Consider the following 24,162-nt stretch of genomic DNA (forward strand, 5'->3'; position numbering starts at 1 on the left):
ATTGTTCGACACCACATCTTGGCGATGTTTTGTTGTTGGTGTGGAACAATGGTATAGTTGTTGGTGTTGTTCTGTTGGCAGTCGCTGCTGCTGTGGTGACTCTTCTTCTTGACTTTCGGCTCCCTGTTGCTCCCTATCTTGCTCGTATTCTTCTCTCCTCTGTCTTGCTCTTATTGCTAGTGCTTCTCGCTGCCTTATCTTGGTGTTTTCAAAGGCACTTTCTCCATGTGTTGTGGTGTTGTTGTTGTAGTTGGGTTAGGGGAGGGGGGTTTCAAAGGAGGTCGGGAGAGGGGGGGAATTTGACGAGGTGGTGGAGGGAGGGAGGATTGCTAGGGTGGTTGAGGGGGGTTGCTGGGGGTAGGGGAGGAGGATTGTGGTGTGGGAAGGCTAATAGTGGAGGTGAGGGAAGGTGGCAATGGGTGGTGGGGGTAGGATTGGTGGGATGAGCACAGGAGGGTGAGGGTGGGGTTGAGGGTGAGGGATAATGGAGTTTTGGTTTACAAAAGCTAATAGAGAAAATAAAAAAGAAATAAAAAAAAATAACCTTGCTAACAGGATACCAATCATCTAGATGCATTTTGACGAACCTCCCAATAGTTGGGTTATTTAAGAATAACTCATAGTTCGAGGTATTAAAAATGGACAGGCCAAAGTTAGGAATATTTTGATCCATTTTTCCTAGACTAATTGGTATGAAAAAGAGTTAAAAAAAAATTGGAAACCACAAAAAAAAAATCTCTTCCTTAAACTTAATGGAAGTACCTATAATCAAGTCTTAATTTTAAACCAAGACTTGCAATAAGAGTTGGTCGTATAATGGAACAAATCAAAACCAATTCAAAAATAATACACAGGATAGAAGAAGATATTTAGGATCCCACACCGGTACTCTTTCAATACTAGATTCCTTATTCTCTTTCCATTTCTTCTTATTTATCGCTAACTATTGCTCAAGAGGCATCCACTCCACTTCTAATTCAAGCTCTCCAGATTCGACATTCTGGAGCTTCAATTGCATCTCTTGTTTGACTTTTCCATCGACAATGTTGATTATGCTATCTTCTACAAGGGCATTATCATGTGATTTCAACCATTTCCCAATTTGCATATTACCAAACATTCCTGGATCCCCATAGGCCATCGCTGAGGTTATCAATGGCTGGATATCAATCTCTGCTTCACCCATGATGTCATCAGCTGAGAATGTGTCATGATCAAACACTTTCTGCAGTGTGGAAACAGAAAATAACAAAACAAAACACAAAACAAATTAGAAAAATAAACCTAGAATTGGTTGAAGTTGAGGCAACACAAATCCATGAGCCAATCATAAATATAAAATTCCATAATGGGACTTTCTACAGTCACAAAATATAACAAAAAAGTCATTTATAGGAATAGCATTGTATAGGGACCAGTTGGTCGATGGTGCGCACGAGTGTAGCTGTGTAGGTAGTGGATGGTGCGCACCATCCAAAACGCGGCAACACAAGGCATAAAATGCAGGTTCATTGAACCAAAAACGCACGGAAAGAACATATGCTGATCTCCGATAAACATCGAAAAACATAAAACTTATTTTTTGAATTCGTTACTTTCATTATCCCACACAAATTTTCAGAGATTTTCTATCTCTTCTCCACAAATCTACCAACATCTCTCTAACTTCTCTCTAACCTCTCTCATCCAACTCTTCAAATTCTTTATTTTTTGACACAATTTTCTTACATGAAGATGAACACAAGTTGCAAAGCAAAATCGATAACATAAGGTATTAGATCTATGCATTTGATAAGAAAAGAGAACATTCTTTTACATTTTACACTTTCATTTCTTATTTTTTTCCTTCTTTAGTGAAAATCTTGATAGTGGTTTGTGAAAAAATGAAAACAACCTTGTAATTAATTCGAATGAACAAAGGAGCAAGCCCAATGAACAAAGATGAACGAGTTCAACATCTAGAAAAAAAAACCAAGTTCGTTGTATTATTATAATGTACTCACATTTGTGTTGGTCATATGTCTATTATATTTAGCCATATGTTTATTATGTGTTTGTTAAGATGTTAGGTGTAGTTGCTCATATTATCATTAACACGAATTATGACATAAGTTTATTGTTCTGTTAGCATATGTTCCCTGAACACATGTTAGCCAAATGTTTATTGCAATTCATCCATATGTTCATTATGTGTTTGTAATATATTTAATGAAATGATATGAATTAATGATGGGTTGATTATCATATATTTGTCTATGAATGTGTAATATTTATTCAAATTTTTTTTGTATGATTATATGATGTTTATTGTACTATTTACAAATACAAAGTACATAATTTTAGGCTAATGTTCCTTGTATTATTAACATGTTCATTTTAGTTACATGCTCGTTATATTTGGTCATATATTTATTGTGTGTGGGAGCATGTCCATTGTATTATTAGAATGTGTTATTTGTATGTTTGATAGATTATGTTCATTGTATTACAAGCTTAAATAATTTTATTTTGAATACTGCTCTTTGCTTTTCATGTATAAGTGCAATTCGACTAATTCAAAGACAACTAATGATAAGTTACGGTGTCGAGATCTCACAAATCAAATCAATCCAAAACGGAAGGAAGCTCAGAAGCAAAAAATATCTTCTTAATGAACTCAATAATGTTTAATTAACAATACATGTTCTTTTGTAAGACCCTGGTGTTCATATAGGATATATTATATTATTTTAGTTATATTTCTATATTTGCGTACATATTAAATTTTGAATTAACCATCTTTTGTAATTACTTGTCTTTTTTATAATTATATAACTATTCAGTTGGGTTATTCACTATAGATAGTATGTTATTCATCGCAGAATCATATTTGTATGCTACAAAGAATAAACATAAATATCCATCATAATGAACCCATAAGTAATTCGAAAGAACATTTTGAATAACTTGGATGAACAAACTAACAATTTGAATCAATAGTATGTAAATTAAGTGAGAAATGAATAATAGTATATTTGAAAAATATTTTGAAATTTGAAAATTAGCGGCAATTTTAAATTTTGAAAATTCGTAAACATACTAAATTTTGGAATTAGTCGAAAATGTTCAATCCAAAATTGCAATTGTTCATTCAATAGAAAACATGTGTTTATTACACTAAATTTTTCATCAATGTTCATTCCGAAATTGCAAATGTTCAATCAACAATAGCATGTGTTTCTTATACTATAAATGTTCATTGGAATAAACCAGATGTTTATTGGTTTACAACGGACATGGAGTGAAAAAGTTGAAGAAAGAGAAATTGAGGTGGATCCCACAAATGTTTAATCCGAAATTGCAAATGTTCAATCAACAATAGCATGTGTTCATTATACTACAATGTCCATTGGAATAAACTGGATGTTTATTGGTTTACAACGCACATGGGGTAAAAAAGGTTACGGAAAGAGAAATAGAGGTGGGTCCCACAAATGTTCATTCCAAAACTGCAAATGTTCATTCTAAAACTGCAAATGTTCACTGGAAACTGTGCACACCTTCGAGTTTTCAGTATAGGGACAAGTCTCTTTAGCGATAACTACTTTTATATAAATTACCAAAGGGAAATTTCACATGTCGTTCTTAAAGATAATTCTATTTAGGAGGACAAGGAATTTAACATTCGTACACCATTAGCAATTGAATTATGATGTGACCTTTCTATGACCACTAAATGCTGAGATGGTGCTCTTATATTGAAGTTTACAATTGTACTAAATTTGAATTTCATGACAAAGGAAATAGAGGGAGAGCAGGGAAAGGGAAGGGAAAAAGTTATCTTGGTTGGATAAGGGGTTGGAGAAAGGACGGAGAGGGAGAGAGAAGGATCCATTTTCCCACCCTCTGTAATAAACACAATCCTTTTGAAATTGTGTGGATTTGGAGGGAGAAGCTCCACCTTACTCCTCATTTCCCCTTCCTTTCCCTTATATCTTGCTATCCAAACAAAGTCGAAAACTCTCGCTCAGCCCAAGGTATGCCTTGTTCTTCCTAGTCTCAGCCAATACACATTCCAGTAACTTCATCTATGAGCACCATCTTGTTACCAAAACTCAAGGAACCTGCTTCTTCAAACTTCTCCATCCTCCTCTTTCTCACTCTTACTCTCACTCTCACTCTCACTCATGCTATTTAGGCTCACAAAAACATGAGATGTGACAAGTGTCACATGGTCAAACATTGTCCAATTTGCAGATATATACAGGCTTACCAATTGTTACAGGTCCATAGCTCAAGTGACAAATGAGAAGAGATGTGATGAAGAAGTGTTCTTATTTTAATGAGGTGTGGCAAAAAAAATTCTATAAAATAAATAATAAAAAATACGAGGGGTCGCGATTCTAAGTGAAAAGCGTTGTGACTCTAGTGAAGAAGTGTTGTGGCTCCAACTGTAATGAGCTAGCCTACTAGGAGGGGTAGAAGGGGTAATTTATAATTAGTCTTCTTAGGGTAGCTTGGGGAGGAAGATAGATAGTAGAGGATAGAGTCAAAATTTGCTCTGAATAAGGGAGGGTATCAAAGAGAAAGATATCCAGATTATTGAGTTGTTAATTTAGTTTTGTTTAGCTTTTGGGAGTGAATCAGGCCCCTCTAGTGCTTGGTAAACTATCCTTTTAACTTTCTTTTTGCTATAATATCAGTACAAACTCTTTCTCCTTCCTGTAGTCAACAATTTATGTTAATTCTCAACACCAACCTTAGGAAGAAGATCTTTGGGGTGTGACTCTCAAGTAAAAAGTGTTGTGACTGACAGTATGTAAGAAGTGCTGTGTTGTAACTCTAGACATCTCTTATGTAAGACACTTTCTTATGTATTTAAGGAAACGTAAACCTATTATTGATAATCAACATCAAGATTTTAGTAATGAGTCCACATCAAGATTGTAGTAATGAGTCCACATCAAAATTGTAGTGATGAGTAATCCATGTGAAAAGTGAGTCCCCGTATAAAAAATTCCAGATAAAAGGATGCAAAAACCAGGAAAACAGAAAGCACATTGCGCTCAAAGAGCAAAGTGAACAGAAACTAATTATGAAAAAAGAGTGTCTTACCAACTTTACAGGTCCATATCGTTGAGGTACAGAAAGCATAAGTTCCTCATTCCAAATAGGGTTTAGGTTGCTCTTTACAACAGATGTTTGTATATTCTGGAGCATCAAATTGGGAATTTAAAAAAAAAAATCAGTTCATAATGTTGTGGGTACACCAACTTTAACAAACAACAGATACATCATCCTACTAATTGGGGGTGGGGGTGGTTTGGTATAGCTTCAACCCGAAAACGGTCTTCCTTATGGATCCTTAGTCACGCATAGCCCAAAGCTGAAAAGGTAGTAGAAACACAAGTACATATGTATGTTACTTCAACTCTTTATCAATCTTAAGTACCTATGTCAAATGCTTGACACTCCTACAATAGTATGTAATCCTCAGCTGACTTCAGGTTTCATCCTGACACCTCAATTTTTGTTGATCCACATTTAGTAGAGGAAAATTACAAACATAGGAGGATGACAAAGAGAATGTCAAGCAGTATGTGCTTGAAAATGGGAATCTAATATGTGCATATAATGTGCCATGGAAAAGTCTTTTAGAATCAGACATCTGCTCATGAATACTATTTCCCTGCACCCATATCTAATTTTAAGGACAAGATGTCCTGTCTGAAATTTTGAATCTTGCCCTGTATGATTAGTCTATGTACAAATACCATACATGTGAACGTGAAGAAGCAAACAGGGTAACCAGACATGCAACTGATATCTCAAAGGCTATATGAAGTATCAAAAGGTTCAGTTAGAGACTAGATTAGCTCACCTGATGCCCAAGATTCAGGACAACATAAGGATCACTTGATAACATGTCTCTAACAGCTAAAGTTGTCCCTTTCACTACTTTGACCTTCAATACTCCAATAAATTCAACCATTCCTTCCTGTTTAATAAATCCGTATATCGTATAGACAAAAGTCAGATATCATTTCAGAAAAAATGTAGAACGTGATTTCACAATAAAATTTGCAGATTGAATCACATGTTAATTTGACAAATAAAATTAAAATACATATGCACACAAATCAATCTGAATTTTAGTCCAACGTCCTGTTTACAGAATTCATTTAGAGGCAATCAGGCATAATACAGTAATTGCTAAACCCGTGGTTGGTCAAGTATTTTGACCTCCTAGTAAAACTTGGAAGGGGTTTGAAGAATAATCCCTTCTCAAAGATGCAATAATAACCTAGCCTGCACAATTACATATAACAGAAAAACTTAGGTGGTGTTTTGGAATATACTCACCTAGACCTCCCATACGTTTTACCTACAGCAGGTGGACAGCTTACTAAACTTAGATACCTTCTAGAAGAATGTTTCTGTTATTTATGATCAGTAGATTTGCTGGGTCATGGTTTGCTATAGAGAGAAACGAAATAGCTGAGGTGTAATTAGGAGCATCTTACTGTTGGGATGACTCTATAAATAGAGCTTAGTGCTATGAATGAAGGCATTGAGAAATTAGCCAAATTATTTGTATTTGGAGAGAGACTGCCTCTCGAAAGCATTACACTATCCTCACCCATTTCTGGGTTTATCTATGTCAAGCTTTCCTCTGTTCTTCCCTTATATTTCTGGCTGAATTATTATTTTACTAGTGGGTTCACCACACGTTTGGTTTGGGGTTTTCTAGAAAGGGTAAGAGAATCAAATAGGTTGATTCTCTTACTTGTTGTTTGTTAACACATTTTAATCATTCCCTTTACCCTTCCCTTTATCCTTCCCTTTACCCCCAAGTCCTGTGCTTCCATTACTGGTTTGTCAAGTATTTTGACCTCCTTGTAAAACTAAGGTTTCGCTTACCCTTTCCCTCTACTCCATGGTCACCTTGACCAATGATTGACCACTACTCCAACCACATAAACCACCACTCGAACCACCAAACCAACCACTGACCCACCACCCGAGCGGCCTAGCCACCGACAGCAGTACAGCACCATTCCGGCCACCCTAACCACCACGCTGCCGCGGGGAAAACCACTCCATAAGCCATAGCACCACCACCGAACCACCGGAAAAAAAAACCCACCGCCATAAATTCATCATCACTTCCTCCGAAACAACACAACCACCCAAAATTCCACCCACAACACTTGAAAACCCATAAGCACAAAAATTTGAAGAAAAATATCAAGAGCAAAAACAGATGAATACTTCTTCTCATCGAATATGGCTTCAGACGTCAAATTCGGCCATGAAAACTTCAGATCTGAAGTTTTTACGGTCGAATTTCACCTTTAAAATCTCAAATTTCATCTTCAACAGTGGTAAAGAAGGAAAGAATAGGGGAGTTGGTTAGGAGCAGTGGCGAGTAGTGATGATGGCCTGATGGGTGGCGGATACAGATGGAACTGAGGTGGAAGTGGTGAAGGGGGCAATTTAAGGTTGTGGTGGTTCTTGGGAGAGGGGGAGGGATAACATGGTGGAGGAATGGTGGAGAAGAGGGGGAGGGTTTTTCTTTCCAAATAACATTTTTAATCAAAGGGTTTTCTTCTCCATTCTCCTTGTTTCTCTTTCTTAAACCCTTTCCCCTACCTATACCAAACACCCCCTGAACAGATACAAGGAGCTTTACATTGTCAGGAGGGCCCTAAGTAACTTGACCAAAAGTGTCCCTTCACTAGCCCAAAGAAAGGGCATAGAATTTTAGCTGTAGCATTTCTTTCGATAGTCAGTTTGTTTTCCATTGATTAATCACATTGCACTTCAAGATCAGCAGCACAATGAAAAAGAAAGCAGGAAAGAGGAAAGAAGAGACTTACAGAGCTTTCGGATCTCTTTGATGAATGTGAACCTCGAAAACTATTCATTAGCTTCTTAGACAAGCTTGGTTGAAGCGAGTTCTTTGCAGCAGGCATTGACACAATCCGCAAGCTCGGTTTCAGGAATTCTTGAAGCTCATACTTAGATCTACATAGTCAATTGACAAGGCATATTGTATTGAAACAATATAGGTTATTATTATTAGGCCCTCCTAGATAGGCCAGTGCAATACTAATCATATGAAAAGATCATTGAACCCCACCCCACCAGCCACTTGTCAGTGAAGAGCTAAACATAGAGTGAGCTAGAGACACAATGTCATGCATTGAATAACTCCATTTAGTGCCTTGAGGACTAAGAATAATATGTAGAGCGCAACATAAGAAAGATTTGTAAGAGATAGGCTATTGAAAAGAAGGAAAATTTTCAAACGCAAATAATGGAGCATGATAAAATAATTCGATAGAAAATATAGAAGACAAACCTGATAAATCGCATACGATCATCGTGACTTGCATCAGGTCCAGGCTTTGAGGATCCATCGGGAATAAAAGCCTCATATATTGCATTAGCTGCAGCATTTCCTCCAACCTCAACCATCGCATCAATGTCTTCATCAGACCACTCATCTAATGTGACTGATAAAACCTGAAAAAATAACATTAAAATTACACTTGAAAGAAATCTTTGAACTTAAAACGTAATTGCACTGGAATTGGGGCAGAAAAACTAGGGAGCTTATATTTTCACGCATAGATTCCAAAGAAGCTATCTCCGCCACCATAGACTCATAAAATATCTCTCATTGGGTTAACATAATGCCCAAGGATGATGATTACTTCCAACAATGATTAAATTTGACTGTCACAAGTTAAATGGGCACATTCAGTTCCCTTGAACCATTTTATAAATGTTGATATTCAAAGAATCCTGGTCCTTGTATAGCCAAACAAGTTTGGAAAATAATAAAAGTAGAGCTTACAAGGTTTGTTGACCTATGAGTTAATCCATTGACCCCAAATGGACGGATAGCGCTTTGAACAAGCATTTCAACGATCTATTTCAAGCCCAATTCCGATCATAGATGAAGGAGATATCAGCAATTCACTAAATTTGGCTGCCATAGGACACCTTTGCAAAAACATATAATTAGAGGAGATCCTCAACAAAGTTATGGGAATCTGAAGATCAGCATGCACAGAATATCTACACATGTTGTACGGCTCTTTTCATCTATCTTTTCTTCTAGCCACCAGTCAAAAGCTTGCGTCAACCCATTGCATAGAAGCAAGGAATGACTGCAAAATTTTGCAGTTCCATTGATACAAAATGGAGCTGGAAACACCACTGAGACTTCCCAAAACAGGACGAAAAAACAGTAATCATTATGTAAGATTATTTCAGCCATATAAAGAGAAATAAAAATGAGTACTCCATTTCCTGTAGTTGCCTATAACTCTTTCTCATCAAACCCCCTCCAGTACAATTGAGATGAGCTCCAGTCTGATTCATGAAGATAATTAGGGAAAAGCTTTATGGACAGTTTGCCACAAAAGAGGAACAAAAAGTTGTGAAAAAAGTTTTGGGCTGGGTTGAGAACTTAACAATTGGGACCTTGATAATAATCAACGAAAAAGGCTTAGGCTATGTTTAGTTCACCTGAAATTTTCTGATCTGAACTTATCTCATCTGATCTGAACGTATTTTTTTTGATCTGATCTGAACTTATTTTTTCTGAACTGATCTGATTACAAGATCTTAAAATTTAGATTTTTCTCAATCTATAAGAAAAAATATAGTCATGTGGGGTCTTGTTTGATTCGTCTCAATGAGTACTTTATTAATATTCAATTATTATAATTTTTACTAATATGTAATGAAAGATATTTAATAATAATAATGAGTTTTTAAAACTGACTGATCTGATCTGATCTGAACTTATTTTTTTTGATCTGATCTGATTAGATCTGAAATAAGCAAAAATAAGGTGAACTAAACATAGCCTTAGTCTATGAACTCTAAGCACTAAGAATCAATTTTTCAACTGGAAAATTAACAATAGAAGTATGACCACTTGAATACTACATATAGATTTGGTTTCATGTGAGGCCCTTCTCACGGTGGGCCCCCTCATAAAATGAGACCAAACGTTATATGGGAAATTATCAACGGTAACCTTAAATATTTTACTTTTCTCAATGGTAGCCCACATTTTTACAAATTATCAATACTGGCCTGTACTTTTTCGATCTAACATACAAAATAGTGATGGTTTTTATTTAAAAGTTCTCTTAAATCTAACGTTTAACTACAGTTAACTCATTGAGTCTCCTCTTCATTTGTCATCTCACTCTCTCTCCTCAAAACTTGACCTACCCACCATTAACAGACCTTTAGTTTCTCTCCTCCATAGATCCTCCAACTCATCTCCCTCCATGACCAGATTTCTCAAAGACGACCAACATTTATTCCATGAACAACAATAGTATCATTTCCCATAAAAAAAAAAAAAACAATCTCATCATTTCGATCCATTTTCGGAAAATCAACATTAATCATTATTAAGAGTCATGTTGATTATAAATCCAAAGTGGTCAAAGAAAGCCCTTCATCTAATCCAATTAAATCACTCCAACTCAAAAACGGAGTTCCAAGGGTGAAACTAGGGTTAAAGAAACAATCAATTGCCAATAATCCTTTTTCGAAAACGATGTTGATAGTGTTGACTGTTAGTAGGATAGAGGTCAAGATAATGGGGTTATATGATGTTTTTGGAAGGGATAGGAAATCCTTTTTTCAAGGAAAGATTTTTTTGCTTAAAAAAAAAGCTACATTTATATGGATCTTTAAAAGTGGACCATCATTATAAGGCACCTATTCCTTATTTGTAAAAATAAAAATTGGAGAAAAGCAAAACACGTCGAGTTACCATTGAGAATTTCCCATATTATAAATATGAGACTTATAAAAATGTGACAACTAAATCTCATAAAACCCATAAAAATGACCCGGAACATCATAAAAGTGAGACAAGATGTTATAAAATAGAGACCTAAGTAAATGCCCTTTATTTGAGTGTTAAAAAAAGACCGACTCTTTCAAATGGGACTTATTTTTGATAACGATAAAAATAACTTAAATAAATGGATACAATCATAAATCACATTAAGTTCGTAATAATGAATTCAAAGAGAGAAAATTGGAAATCCACCCTTTTTCCTTTCAACAATATGAGGCAAAACTCCTCCTCGCTAATGAGCACCTCGACTACTTCCCTCATGACATCATGTCCCTTTCAATTCTATCTTCTTTCCCCCTTATACTCAGTGGAAATTGCGTTACACAACAGTACCACTCAAATGATGCCATACTCTGGAGAGGAGAGAGTTCTTTGCTCAAATCTAATCCCTGGACGAAAAACATTTGTCCCCCTCGTACTAATCATCTTCTTCCTCATTTATTCTGTGAAGTAGTGTTAGCAAAGGAAGCTTTTGAGGACATTGGACATGAGCAGAGCGCTTCAAGCATATTTCACCATTGAGGATAAGCTCATTATGTGAAACATAGACAAGCAGATCCTCAAAATTCAACGCTGGTATTTCCAAATTTTAGCACTTGTCCTTTAGTTTCATTTTAATCTCCACTTCGGTCTCAATTTTATAAGAGATGTGTTAGTGTGCGCGCTTGCATGTGTGTATTTATATACAAACCTCCATTTCTAAAAAAGTGCAAGAATCTGACTTTCACGTTTGCCAACGCACAATTTTGACCATTGATATCTCTAATTGTGTACTTGTAAAAGTTATGAAAAACTGATATTATGAAATATTCATTGAAACATATCAACATTTTATATTATCATTTTTGTTTTCAAGTATTATTTAAAAGATATGATCAAAGAGAAGTATGTGAATGTTGTAAAAGTCAAAGTGTTGCACTTTAAAAGAAATAGAGGAAGTATGTATTTTTCATTAAAAGTTTCTTGTTATCCTTGTAATATAGAATTGCCGCTTCCCTTATATCTGAAACGTTCTCGGTTCCATGCTACCTACCCCCTTCTGCATTGCACACATCTCTGCTCTCTACTTGATGTGATTCTTCATTTTGATTTTTGATTGAAATATTCCTATTCCCCCAGTTAACAAATAATGACTTCCCATCTTACATTTATACAGCCGGCAGTATTTTTTTCAAATGAAAAAAATAACTCTTTGAACCTTAAAATACAAAAGAACTCCTTCCCCCCTACCACCTTGAAACATCATCAACACATCAAACACGTCAAAAGTTTACCAAAAATACTCTCCAATCCCCACAGAAATTGACTGACCGTAGTTCTAAATACAAACCAAAATCTAAATACTCAATACAACACTTGTGACCTATGTCACCTGGACTCGGCTCGGAGTGTCGAGATTGATTGGTTACAGATCCGAGTGTCGGGTATGGCACTTCCAAAAAATCAGGACACGGGGACTCTGTCCGGATTTTGGACACGGGTACGGGTATGACAAAATTAATATTTTATAACATAAAATTCAATAATTAATCCAGTAATTTAGATTTTATAATTGTCTATTTGTAATATTATTAATAAAATTAAGGTATTTGTTTAAAAAGAATAACAACCTAGCCATAGGCTAAGAAGAACGAAAATGATTTAAAAAAAAAAAAAAGAACACAAGAAGGAAAAGGGAGAAAGAAAAATAAAAAGAAAAAAGAAAAGAAAAGAAAAAGAACAAATGTCACGTGAAAACAGAACAGAAGGAGAGAAAAAAAAAGAAAAGAAAAATAGTCACGTGGACTCATAAAGGCAAAGGAAAAGAAAAACAAAGAGAAAGTCAAGCGAGAAGTTCAAAGAGAGAGAAGAAGAGAAAAGTGAAGAAAGGCTACAGTAGTAAAAATACCAGCGAGTTCGAAGCTCCGGCGGGAGTCTGAAGCTCCGGTCGGCGAGTCAAGGTGACTTATCGTATTTTCCTCTTCTCCTCTTCGAACTCTAGGGTTTGAGAGTCTAGGGTTTAGAGCCGCCGTGTCCGAGTGAACTTTGCCGGATCGGACACGTATTTCGTACTGGTGACGGTGTCGTGTGGTACCGACACCGGTATATGGCAAAATTTGCCGAGTCCGGGTAACAGAGCTTGTGACACAAAAAAAAGGACATCCTTGAGGTGATAATGTGAGTCCTAAAGGCCATAAGCTGTTTCATACTCGAATAAAATCTAATTCTGCTATGATGCACGACCTAGGATTAAGGTTGGCTTGTCGTGACCAGTTTGAGTTCGGCTCATCAAATGTTTGGTTTAAGCTTGGTTTGTTTCTAAACGAGCCGAATTCAAGCCCAAAAAATAAAAGTTCGAGTACTTAATGAGCCGAACTCGAACTATATGGTATTTGGCTCGCCAACAGTTCGAATATAAAAAATTAGTATTAAAAATATGCTTCGTATATCTTATGAAATACGTTCATCAATCTTCATACTGATACAACCTAGCTACTATATTATTACTCTTCCATTCTTAGTTCCCAAAAATCCCAATAATTATGCAATTGCCATAATAAAACAATTCCACATGCCTAAGGCTTGATTAAAAGTTCGGTTCGTTTGTTTTTCAAGCATAGGAATCGAGCTTCAATAGCAGTTTCCGAACTCGAGCTCAATTTTAAAGTTTGAACCGAACGCGAGCACGAACTCAAGCCGAACTCGAGCCTTACAAATTATAATGTTATCAAGCCGAGCCTTGATATGGTTCGGCTCATATGTAGCGCTACCTCGGATGCTCAACAATGAATTACTCGCTAGTGTTTCATGTTGAATCTAACATGGTTCCATATTTCTCAAAACTTCGTTGGCAACTCCCTAACTTACCTTTCATTTTCTCTTTCATGGCAAGTGTGAACCTGTGAAACAGTGTTACTCTACTTTGAGTGTTGCATCCCGTACCAGGGACGGGTACAAGTCGAGTACGAACCAAAAAGGTCCACAAAACATCTCTAGAATGGTGGGTAAGGCAGGATTAGTCAAAGGCGTCTAGAGAAAACGCCAGAGACATCTTAGAGACGAACCCTGGGGCTTAGCATCCTCAAACCTTTTACTGGAATTTCATCCCAAAAGAGAGAAAAGAAAAGGCTTACTTGAAACTTAGATCTAGGGCTCTTTTTCCTCGGTCTACTTCTCTCTCTTAAGCAAGGTAGTGACCGGACCAACCAGTCAGGCACTCCCTTTTTTCTTTGTTGATAAATGCAGCCCATTTCTTTATGTTTCTTTTTCATGTTTTACGAAAACTGCTGGTGGAGACACTGCTCACCCCTCTTTCTGTTTTTGCTTTTTCTTCTGATAAAGCTGTTTCTTTAAGGAACTTTTAGAAAAGGCCTACATCGATTAGAAATAGAAAAAAGCTCTTAGGTATTTCTCAAATCTGTGCTGCTCACCCCACTAATTACCTTGGTTACATCTCCTTCCTGCATTCGTCCTATGGCAGGTACTTCCATTGACCTCCGCTTCTTTCCAGTAAACGGAATCAAGATGGGTCCAATTATATCTATATTAAGCAAATTGGTTTATGTACCTATAATGAGAAGATAAAATATAGGTACTTGATGCACCCATATTATTGGCTTGATGTATCTATAATGGTTAAAAGTTTAAACATCTAAATTAATTAGATTTCGGATCTGATTCAAAGATCTAGGGTTCTCCATTCAGATTCTAGACCGAAAAATAACTTGACTCGCGCTGCTTTGGTGTCTGTTGATCCAAAATATATGGCCAGAAGTAGACATCAAGAGATTTGGTACGCTAATTTGAGTGTTACAGGTCGTGCAACATAACGGATTGGTGCACTGAGGAACAGTGATACAGTATGTGTAACGTGAAAAGTGGTTCCCATATTAGAATCCAACATAATTGCTGAATAAACTCAATTTTGGAAACTACAGGAAAATTAATTCCTAGCTCTCTCCCCCCCCCTCTTCCAAAGTCAAGTAGCTCTAATAAGAAGACCAGAAACAAATGCTTTTAAAAGTTTATGTAATAAAAAATTATGCAGTAAAAGTACCTTCGAGATATGAGTTCCAAGGCTTCTATGCACACCACAACATTTTAAGCATATAAAAACTCCGATATTTGCTGATCTGGAAAAACAGAAAAATCAATTCTTAATAGATCAGCTTGCTGAAAGAAATAAGTATACGTCATAATAATTTGTACACGTGTAGAAACACAGGAGTCCCTTTCCTTCTCAGGCGGTCAGGCCTAAATTTATAACACACTTCCTCCATACTTTCTTTATTGCAACATATCAATTTTTACACTATTCACACACTACCCTTTCACCATCTGTTGTGATTTTACCAAAAGGAAGGTGTAGTCATCTGGGGTTTTTGTTAGATTCGTCTTTGATATATACCTCCAAAATATCAACTTTTTTAACTATTACCAAAAAGTGATAAAAGATATTAATGACTCAGGTTGTACATTGTCAAGTGTGGAAAGTCATACAAAATTTCATTCCCGCTGTCCATCACTGTGTTTTCGACATTCCCCACACCCTCCTTGGCCCCAAAACAAAATTATAATAAAAGAAAAAGAACCTATTATCATTTCAATTATGCTGTATCATAGTTTGTAACTAATATGGACCAGAAAGGCGTGATGAAGAAATTTTATACCAAAAGAAAAGGGGAAACTCCCTTTGCATGATTTAAAGATACACGACCCATATGCTGCCGTAGGCAAAAACATGCAGAACTCGGCTGCGTGGTGAAAGATGTTCTCGGAGAAAAATTCTCAGCCAAGCATCATCATTCACCACTGAAGCTATAAGGGCATCATCCCATATCTGTCTGGAGTCTGGACAAAGTGTATAAAATCAGTTTGCTCCAAGATATAGCACAAAATTAGTGCTCGCCAGATCATAGTATAAAAAAACTCGAAACAAGACCTGTAGCCCTATTATTATTTTATGCTTCAATGAGATCTCAACAAATATCCTTATAAAAAGATGAAATCTTTAACAATAAAGCTCCTGCCTCTGAATCAAATACTCCATTTCAAGCTACTTTTCCTAAATCCTTATCCTACTTTGCAGTGTGAACCTCTTTCTATGATAAACTTAAACAAGTATCCTGCTCATTACCCACTAACATATACCTTGTTGTCTCTCCTCACGTTCTAAATCCTCCGGATAGTTCCAAATGATAGTTCAGTGATGCTTCATATTTTGCATGAAACACTATACACATCAAAAATCTCATAAATGACCTATACAGACTTCTCTTTCTTGATGCTACAGTGACAGTCACAAATTTATTTATATTCCGCCTAAGTAACACCGATACGGGTACGGGGACGGATACGAGTACGGGTATGGGGACAAAAAACGACAAAATCAAAATTTCCGAAAACGGGTCCGGCTGAGATTCGGCAAAAAGAAAAATGTTAATACATTTTAATGAAAAATATTAGGTTCAGTTTTTTCTACATAAATCTTCTTTTATTTTTGTACAAAAATATTAAAAAACATACATATAAAACATATAAAGAATAAACTTTCATTTAGAATATATAAAAATATACTTCACCGAAAAAAGCGTATAAGATTATGAATAATTTGATTATAAAAAAATGAAAAAGAAGAAAAGAAGCGGTAGAGAAAGACAAAGTGCAAAGACTACAACTTTTATTTTTTTAGAACTACTGACAGTTGTACTACACATGTACACCAATAACACCACCCTCTCTTCTCACTTTCACGTGACATCTTCATTAGTTTAACCTTTCCCCTTCCCCTTCACCAGTCACCACACTAAAAATAAAAAAAGTAAATCAGAAGAAAAATTCGAGCATGGCTAAATAGAAGACTGCCGAGAAGGTCTGCTGCTTGTCGGAGTGTCGGACTTCTGGAGATGCGAAGGAGATACGCCGGAGAACAACGGAGGGAAGAGCGAGAGTTTCGAAGGAGTGCTGAGTCTTCTGAATTCTCAATTTCGAAGGCCAAAAACGTACCCAGTCCCGTACCCAGATGAAGACCACCGTACCCAGTTATTTGCCCCGTACCCACGTACCTGGAATCGTTTTGGGTATAAATCCCAGGCGAATCCATCCCGTACCCGGTACGGGAAACGGCGCCAGGGAGGCGTACCCGTGCTTCATAGATTTCCGTCAACCTTACTTTCCAACAGAAAAGGACTTTATCTTACAAACCATGATGCAACGGCCATATGCATCCAAATTGGAACACGCTAGAAAGAGTATACGAAAAAAAAAGATGTGAAAAATCCCCAAGAACAAGAATTAGCAACAGCTTAGTCTACTCAATTCTCATAACTACGTCCGACACTAAACGTTTTCCTCTCACATACCAAAAGCAATTGTGGCATGCACCAAATTAATATCAAAAGATTTAAAATCCTACAGAAAGAAGGCAAAGCTTCTCACTTGGAATCGGAATAATTAAGAAATGCGGTCGCGTTCGCGGGAACGGTCACGTTGTCGCGGGAACGGCTTGTAACGGGGAAATAGAATGTTTCGCGACCGACGCGGCGTGAATTTTTAAAAAAAATTCACATAAATATGTCTTAACCTTATTTGCATTTTTTTAGTTTATGAAGCATTATTGCAACATAATATAATGAAATCTAATAGAATATCATGTTTCATCAACTATATAATCAAATCATAGAAAGAATTTGGCCGACCTTTGAAAAAAACGGATGTAACGGGGATAAAAGCGTTATAATGCGGCGAGCTCGCGTTACTGAACGGACAACGCGGCGAGAAGCATGTGAATTTTATTATGGCGTTCCGTAATGGGATTTCGCGGAACGGCAAATCCAAAATCCGTTACAGAACAGCCGTTCTGTAACGGAACGGGAGAGTTTTTAACTCCCTGCCTCTGCCACTTACAATAGATCACATTTTGACCCTACGGTCTCTACCTAAGGGTGTAAAGCAATTCCTTTCAAAAAACATAAAAAGGGTGTAATAATAAGGGTGTAAGTGCACTGAATAAAGTCTAGTTCAAATTTCCTTGTCCATGAAATCGACCCACTGATGTACATTCACTAGTGCCATACTGTCATCTTCTTCCCAGATCTATACAATTTTGCTAATAACCAGGCTGGTTCAGTAGTAATTTAGAGTTAGATTGACAAATTCCAATAATTGGACAGTTCAAAACTAGATTGTATTGATATATAAGTGTAATAAAAAAACCAAATATAATCCACTCACTATTTAAGAGGTGAGAATCTCCCTCTTAAGTATTTCCTTACAGTTTCTGTATAATTTTCCTTACACCCAATCTTCCCCTTTTACTATATCACTCCTCTTTATTGCTCTATGCTGGATCAACTAACTTGAGCTTGGCTACCTCCCGACATTAGTAAAGTGGATGGCCTGTGCTTCAGCTTCAAAAAGATAAGGCTCAAGAAGATTACATTAAGAGGACATACTTTGAGATTCCAAGGTGATTAGTTTAATAAACATATATTATTTACCATTAAAATAGGTTGTTGTTGCAAAAATTAGTCAATTTAGATCGTGATATTTTCTTCTACTCAGTGACTTTACTCAACTGATAGCAAACTCATAATTATCAAGCAATAAATCCTTCATTTTAGCTTGAAGGGAGCGATGGTAGTTCCACTATGTGATCAATTCCCAAGAATGCCCACAAATTGTCCGAGCTATGGCTCACTAAGTACGATCATAAGAACTCCTGAACTTCCCTCTATTTCTACGAAAATCATATCAAGATCTGTTGGAAAAGAAAAACAACAAAAATGAAGAGCTTCTTTTCCTACCATGATCAATTGTTGATTGAAATGGATGCCATAAGAAACTTGCCCAGGTAGCTCATGGTAAGAGCAAAAGATGGAATATAACCAAAAGCCTACACATTGAAGGTTCTATATTTTTGACGAGACGTTATGCGCAATTATCAAAGCGAAACAGGATGTTTCACCTATACTTTGAGCCAAGAGGACTCGGCAAGCATGATAGCCCAGGATTTCTAAGCATACTTTATTTCATGTTTTGTAAGAAGTTCCAATGGCATGACTTCTACATCGGTCAAATGGTCCATACTTGCTCTTTATTGACCTGTATCATCCATATCCTACAGAGACCAAAATGTAATAGTCCCTTACGATACAGAAAATCTTGTTCTTTTGCTATGGATGTAAAATACACACACACATACAAGTTGTTACATGAAAGTATGGAACATCAAGTGCTAGAACAAGTCCACCAACAAGCTCTACGTACATTTGTGATAGCAGAAAATTATTCCAGTTGTATGCTCAATACATGATCTCAAAGTATTGATAGTTTCAAGAAATTATTCAAATTTGTTTGCTTGTTTTGAAAAGTGATATTCGTGCAACTTACTATAAATTTAATGATTGTGAGAAGACTTGTGGGGGTAAATGAGTAATCGATTAATAGCTCCATCGTCTATATCCTAGTTAAGGAAAAACATTACCTTTGCTACGTACTTTGAATCTGCTTCAGACTCAGTTATGAATATCGCATTCGAGTATGGATCCGAGACTCAACATGCAGAGAAGTTTAAGAAGTCTACATATTCTGAATATGAACTCCGGGACATGGGGGTAGTTGACAAAAAATTTATTATTTGGTAAAGAGAAAAAAAAAACAAAGGATTATAGAAAAGGTGAGTAGAGATTGCATAGAAACTCAAGAGGTATCACAATCAAGAGGCCCACACATGAAAAGCCAAAGCATGCCATACTTTATCACTTCCCCAACCCCCATGTGACATTAGCCTCCTCATTTCCTCTTCCTCTTTTTTTTCGTACACCAGCCGTTCCTCTCCTCTTATTTACTAAGGGGGGGGGGGGGGGGGGGGGGGGGGGAAACACGTCCCCCATAAAGAAAAGGGAGGAGAAACGCTCGTCAGCCTAACTCAAAACGTCACGCAGTTGTAGCCTGTAAAGGTGGCCAGAAGAGTGACGCCTGAAAAGCGTATCAATTAGGATTAAGGCCACCTTGACAAGGTGAAGAAAAGCTCTGGCGGTTTTAGCCATAGTGTCAAAACAAGGCCGCATTGTATCGTGTCGCCCGTGTCGTAAATGTTTTCAAATCTAGCAAACCAATATTACCCGCATCGTAAAGGTGTAAAAAAACCGCATTTTACGCGGGTTTTAGGGATATTTCATGGTTTAAGCCGATATTCAGCGGTATGACAACCGCATCATCACCGTTACCACAACCGTGACTTAAACCGTAATTTCGAACTATGGCTTGTTTGATAAATTGTGTATTGGTTGTTATGTTGGTTGTTTAAAGATTGGTTGTTCATGTACATGTTCAGTTAAAACATCTATTGGGATTGGTTGTTTAATGCAAAATGAAAACAAGGCAATACAAAAAGGTAGTAAAACCAACTTTTTACTTTAGCACTGAAATCCTAGCATTTTAGCTACCCAAAAGTCATTTACAAAACACTTTTTTTCATGTTGACCACATGTAAACGCTAAAACGAAAGACCCAATCAAGCCACTCAATAAGAACCCCCGTTGTTTTTTATTGATATTATGGTGTAATCTGAATCGTATTATGTGTCCTCACCCAGGTCGGGTCATGCCTAAGCATCATAGTGTCTGTGTACTATGAGTATATACATATTGATAATAACTTCCCCCAACTTTTATTAATTTTTACCCCTTTTCCTTTCAAAAGTCAAATTCATTAACTTGAACCGTAGTTCAGCCATAATCTACAAACATTTTATGTGAGATCTTGTTAGATTTGTTCTAATATGTAGATGAAATCATCAACTTTTTAAAATTTTTATTAATATATCAACGGTCAAATTGAATATATCAATGGTCAAAGCGAAGTCCGGGAGACAATAAAAAAGGAAAGGGGTAAACTAATAGAAAAAAACAGAGGGAGTGTATATGGATGTGTTAGTATGAATGTACAAATGTATTACTTCTAGAGCAAACTACTCACACAGGCACACGCGCATGCGCGCGCGCACACACAAGGAGATATGAAGATATGTGTTAATTTTCGAATTATATGAAAATGGGCCTGGGTAACCCAATAAGGAGGAAGAGAGTTTAGCCCACTTACAAGTTAGGAGATTCCATCCTAAAACCAATTGGTGATAGGAGGAGTAACTTCTTATCTTATAAAGTGGTTTATTCTCTCCTCTTTCTCCAATGTGGGACACTCACAAGTGGGCACTTAATGGGTTTCAACACACCCCCTCACTTGTGAGTGTCCTTAGAAATTCAGAGCTAACTGGAAAGGTCAGAGCAATAATCCTCTTAGGGGTTGGACATCCTGTCCAGTTAAATCCTTATCCAGTAGCTATATATCAAACACCCAGTTTAGACGAGACACGCAACGCGGGCTCTGATACCATGTTAACTTTTAGATTATATGAAAATGGGCCTGGGTAACCCAATAAGGAGGAGGAGAGTTTAGCCCACTTACAAGCTAGGAGGTTCCATCCTAAAACCAATTGGTGATAGGAGGAGTAACAAATCCTTAGGTGATTAGAGGCCCAGTTTAGAAGAGACCCACAACCTGGGCTCTAATACCATGTTAAAGGACCAACTCAACCAAAAGTTTAAGCTGATGGTTGAAGCCCCAGGAATATATCTATATTCTATCACGCCCCCTCACGCAAGAGCCCTTTGGGCTTGAAGTGTGGATGCAGCACAGGCCTCCCTCATACCTGGCGCGAAATATTCCACTGAGAAAGGAGGGGTGGATGAGATTCGAACCCGTGACCTTTTTGTCACGCTGGCTCTTGATACCTTATCAAATGACCAACTCAACCAAAAGCTTAAGCTTATGGTTGAGGCCCCAGGAATATATCTATACTCTATCAATATGTACGTGATTCAGCTTCTCAAGGATTTGGCACAAGTAAACAAAGAGACCGCTGATATAAACAAAATTGAAAAAATACCAGATAAAAAGAACTTGTAGTAGCTAGCATGGATGAAACCAACACTAAATTGTTCATTATAAGAGCTTAGCATTATATTGAAGAAGCGGCTACAAAGTGTAACATAGAAACTCTAACACAAGGACTTACGCCCATTTAGGATCTGGTGCACCGCAGTCAGCACAAAAGCGGTTATCCTTTTTAAGCAACAAATCCTTAAGCCTTCTTTTACCTGGAAACGGAAAAGTATACATCAAACATGCTTCCCTGTTTTCTTTCAAGTGAAAATAACACATGTTGTCTACTCTAAAATTATAACATCAAAAATGACCTAGAACACATACCATCATTGGTACGAATCCAAGATGTCTAAATGTGCATATTGCTATTTCCTACCCCTAATTAGTCAAAATAGAAATCATCTCTTGTATTCATAAAGGTTCCTCAATGATCAAGAGGAGATTAAAGGTGGCGGTGGGGTTCACAAGGAGTTTTCATGAAAAAGCATCGAAGTACCTGAGGTAGGTCTACCAAGCTCCGTACGATTATTCATTGCGACGCCAATTGAGGGATTGTTATAGGACAAATTAGAAAATTGTTCCTGAGTCAAAAATTTGTAAACAATTCACGAATTCAAAAGATTTAGAGATAGCTGAAGAAATTGATGAAATTGGAATAATTGAAGAAATGAGAAGATGAAATTACCAGGGAAATCAGGATAACGATGAATTTCCGACGCCAATTGTACCAGCATGGGAGATGAGTTTCCCCCCGGAGCCAGCTGTGGAGGAGAGAGAATAAGAGAGAGCTTAAATTATTGTTTGGGTCAGAGAGAGCGCTGAATTGTGGAGAATGAAGAAAAAGAATTAAAAATTCATATTGCAAGAGTCTCGTTTTCCTTTCTTCTTTTTTCTGGTTGAAAAAGGGCTTTGCTAAACGACGCCCTACAATTTCCTATTAACGCCCTAAATACAGTATTTTTGTATTGTATTTATATACTTTGTATTTTTTTTTCTCTCTCCTCCCCTTAACTCACCTCCCTAACCCTCCTCCAATCTCAAAAGTTTACTTCCACCACCACCACCACACCAGCAGCACCAGCACCACCACCACCACCACACCATCCGCACCACCGCCAGCAGCGCGTCCACCACCTTACCCCGACAGACCACCACCTTCTTCCCTGTGTTTTTTTTTTCCTTTTTTTCTGAATTTTTTTTAAAACAAAATAAGGGGGCGCCCACCAAGGACGCCCCACCACCGGTGGAGGCGTCCTTGGCAGGCGCTCCACCACATGGTGAGGCGCCTGCCAAGGACGCCTCCACCGATGGTGCGGCGTCCTTGGTGGGCGCCCCTTTATTTTCTGAAATTTTTTTTTTAAACGAAGATAGTGGTTTGACAGGGCATTCATTTCTTTGATGATTCTTACAGAGGTTTGTTCACGCAAGTTCTATGAATCAAAGAGATTCTTTATGAGTTAGTAGAGGTGAAAGCAACTAAACCAAATCTTGCGGCATATAATGCAGAGTTGATAGCCAGTGATGGTCCTTTCTCAACTTAAAAAAAGATGCTAATGCTAAAAGTATAATGACTACACTTTGATTGATCTTCCCACATTCACGGACTGCTTCACAAGCTTTTTAATTGAAGGTTGATGATACCTTTGGGAAGTGATTTAGAGTGTTGGAAATATTTGTAATCTTGTGGGAGTTGGGTTTTGGAGGGATATGGAATGTGGTAACTGTGGATCTTCTTCCATAATGGGATTGCATTTCTTTATTCTGTTTGCCGGCGCCGGTGGGGTGTGTTGGAGACAGTGGTGGAGTGGAAGATGATAGGGAAGGGAAGTGAAGAAGGAATGGGAAAAATGAGAAAATAGATGAAGTATACTATACCGTATTTTTATACATGTATTTAGGGCGTAAATAGGAAATTTTAGGGCGTAATTTAGCAAACTAGTTGAAAAACGGTCCTCTAATCGGGGTGTCACGTTGGGTTTTTTCTATAAAAAAAAACTGAAAAATCCCAAAACCAATTTCAGCGTTGTTGTCATGCTCGGCTATGAGTAGGGAGGGAGGGGCATGGATCCAAGATCCGACCCAGATTCGACTGAACTTAGATTCATTTTTATGGGTTTTGGGTCTAAAAAAATTAAGACTCATTGGATCTTGGTCGAATCTGGGTTTAGGTGTTAAAATTCGAGTTTGGGTTTGAGCCTCGTTATATCATACCAAGACCCGATCCAAACCCGCTCTGTAGACCAATTTTCATTATGATACAAAATATATAAAGTTGTAATAAAACTATTTACCAAGACTCAACTCACCTTGTTGTGAATGTTTTATTTATTAATGTTTGTACAATGATTAAACTA

General features: G+C 37.1%; 1 protein-coding gene across 3 annotated transcripts; it reads right to left on the bottom strand.

Annotated features, from left to right (window-relative positions):
* Positions 1-719: 719 nt before the first annotated feature.
* On the bottom strand, positions 720-22,679 carry LOC104901231 (ADP-ribosylation factor GTPase-activating protein AGD12). 3 transcript variants are annotated; one of them, XM_010688778.4, is made up of 9 exons: positions 22,494-22,679; positions 22,305-22,389; positions 21,939-22,020; positions 14,916-14,991; positions 8,345-8,508; positions 7,860-8,007; positions 5,861-5,977; positions 5,095-5,190; positions 720-1,225 (listed from the first exon to the last, which is right to left on the bottom strand). In XM_010688778.4, the coding sequence occupies exons 2-9, from the start codon at positions 22,339-22,341 to the stop codon at positions 944-946; spliced, it is 1,002 nt and encodes a 333-aa protein (XP_010687080.1). In that variant the 5' UTR covers positions 22,342-22,389; positions 22,494-22,679; the 3' UTR covers positions 720-943. The 3 variants fall into 3 exon arrangements, with proteins under 3 accessions (XP_010687080.1, XP_048491279.1, XP_048491278.1); XM_048635322.1 differs by lacking the exons at positions 14,916-14,991; positions 22,494-22,679 and having other exon boundaries at positions 22,305-22,372; XM_048635321.1 differs by lacking the exons at positions 21,939-22,020; positions 22,305-22,389; positions 22,494-22,679 and adding an exon at positions 8,843-8,991.
* Between the last annotated feature and the right edge of the window lie 1,483 nt (positions 22,680-24,162).

This window comes from Beta vulgaris, chromosome 8 (genome assembly GCF_026745355.1).
Source record: "Beta vulgaris subsp. vulgaris cultivar EL10 chromosome 8, EL10.2, whole genome shotgun sequence".
Lineage (NCBI taxonomy): Eukaryota > Viridiplantae > Streptophyta > Magnoliopsida > Caryophyllales > Amaranthaceae > Beta > Beta vulgaris.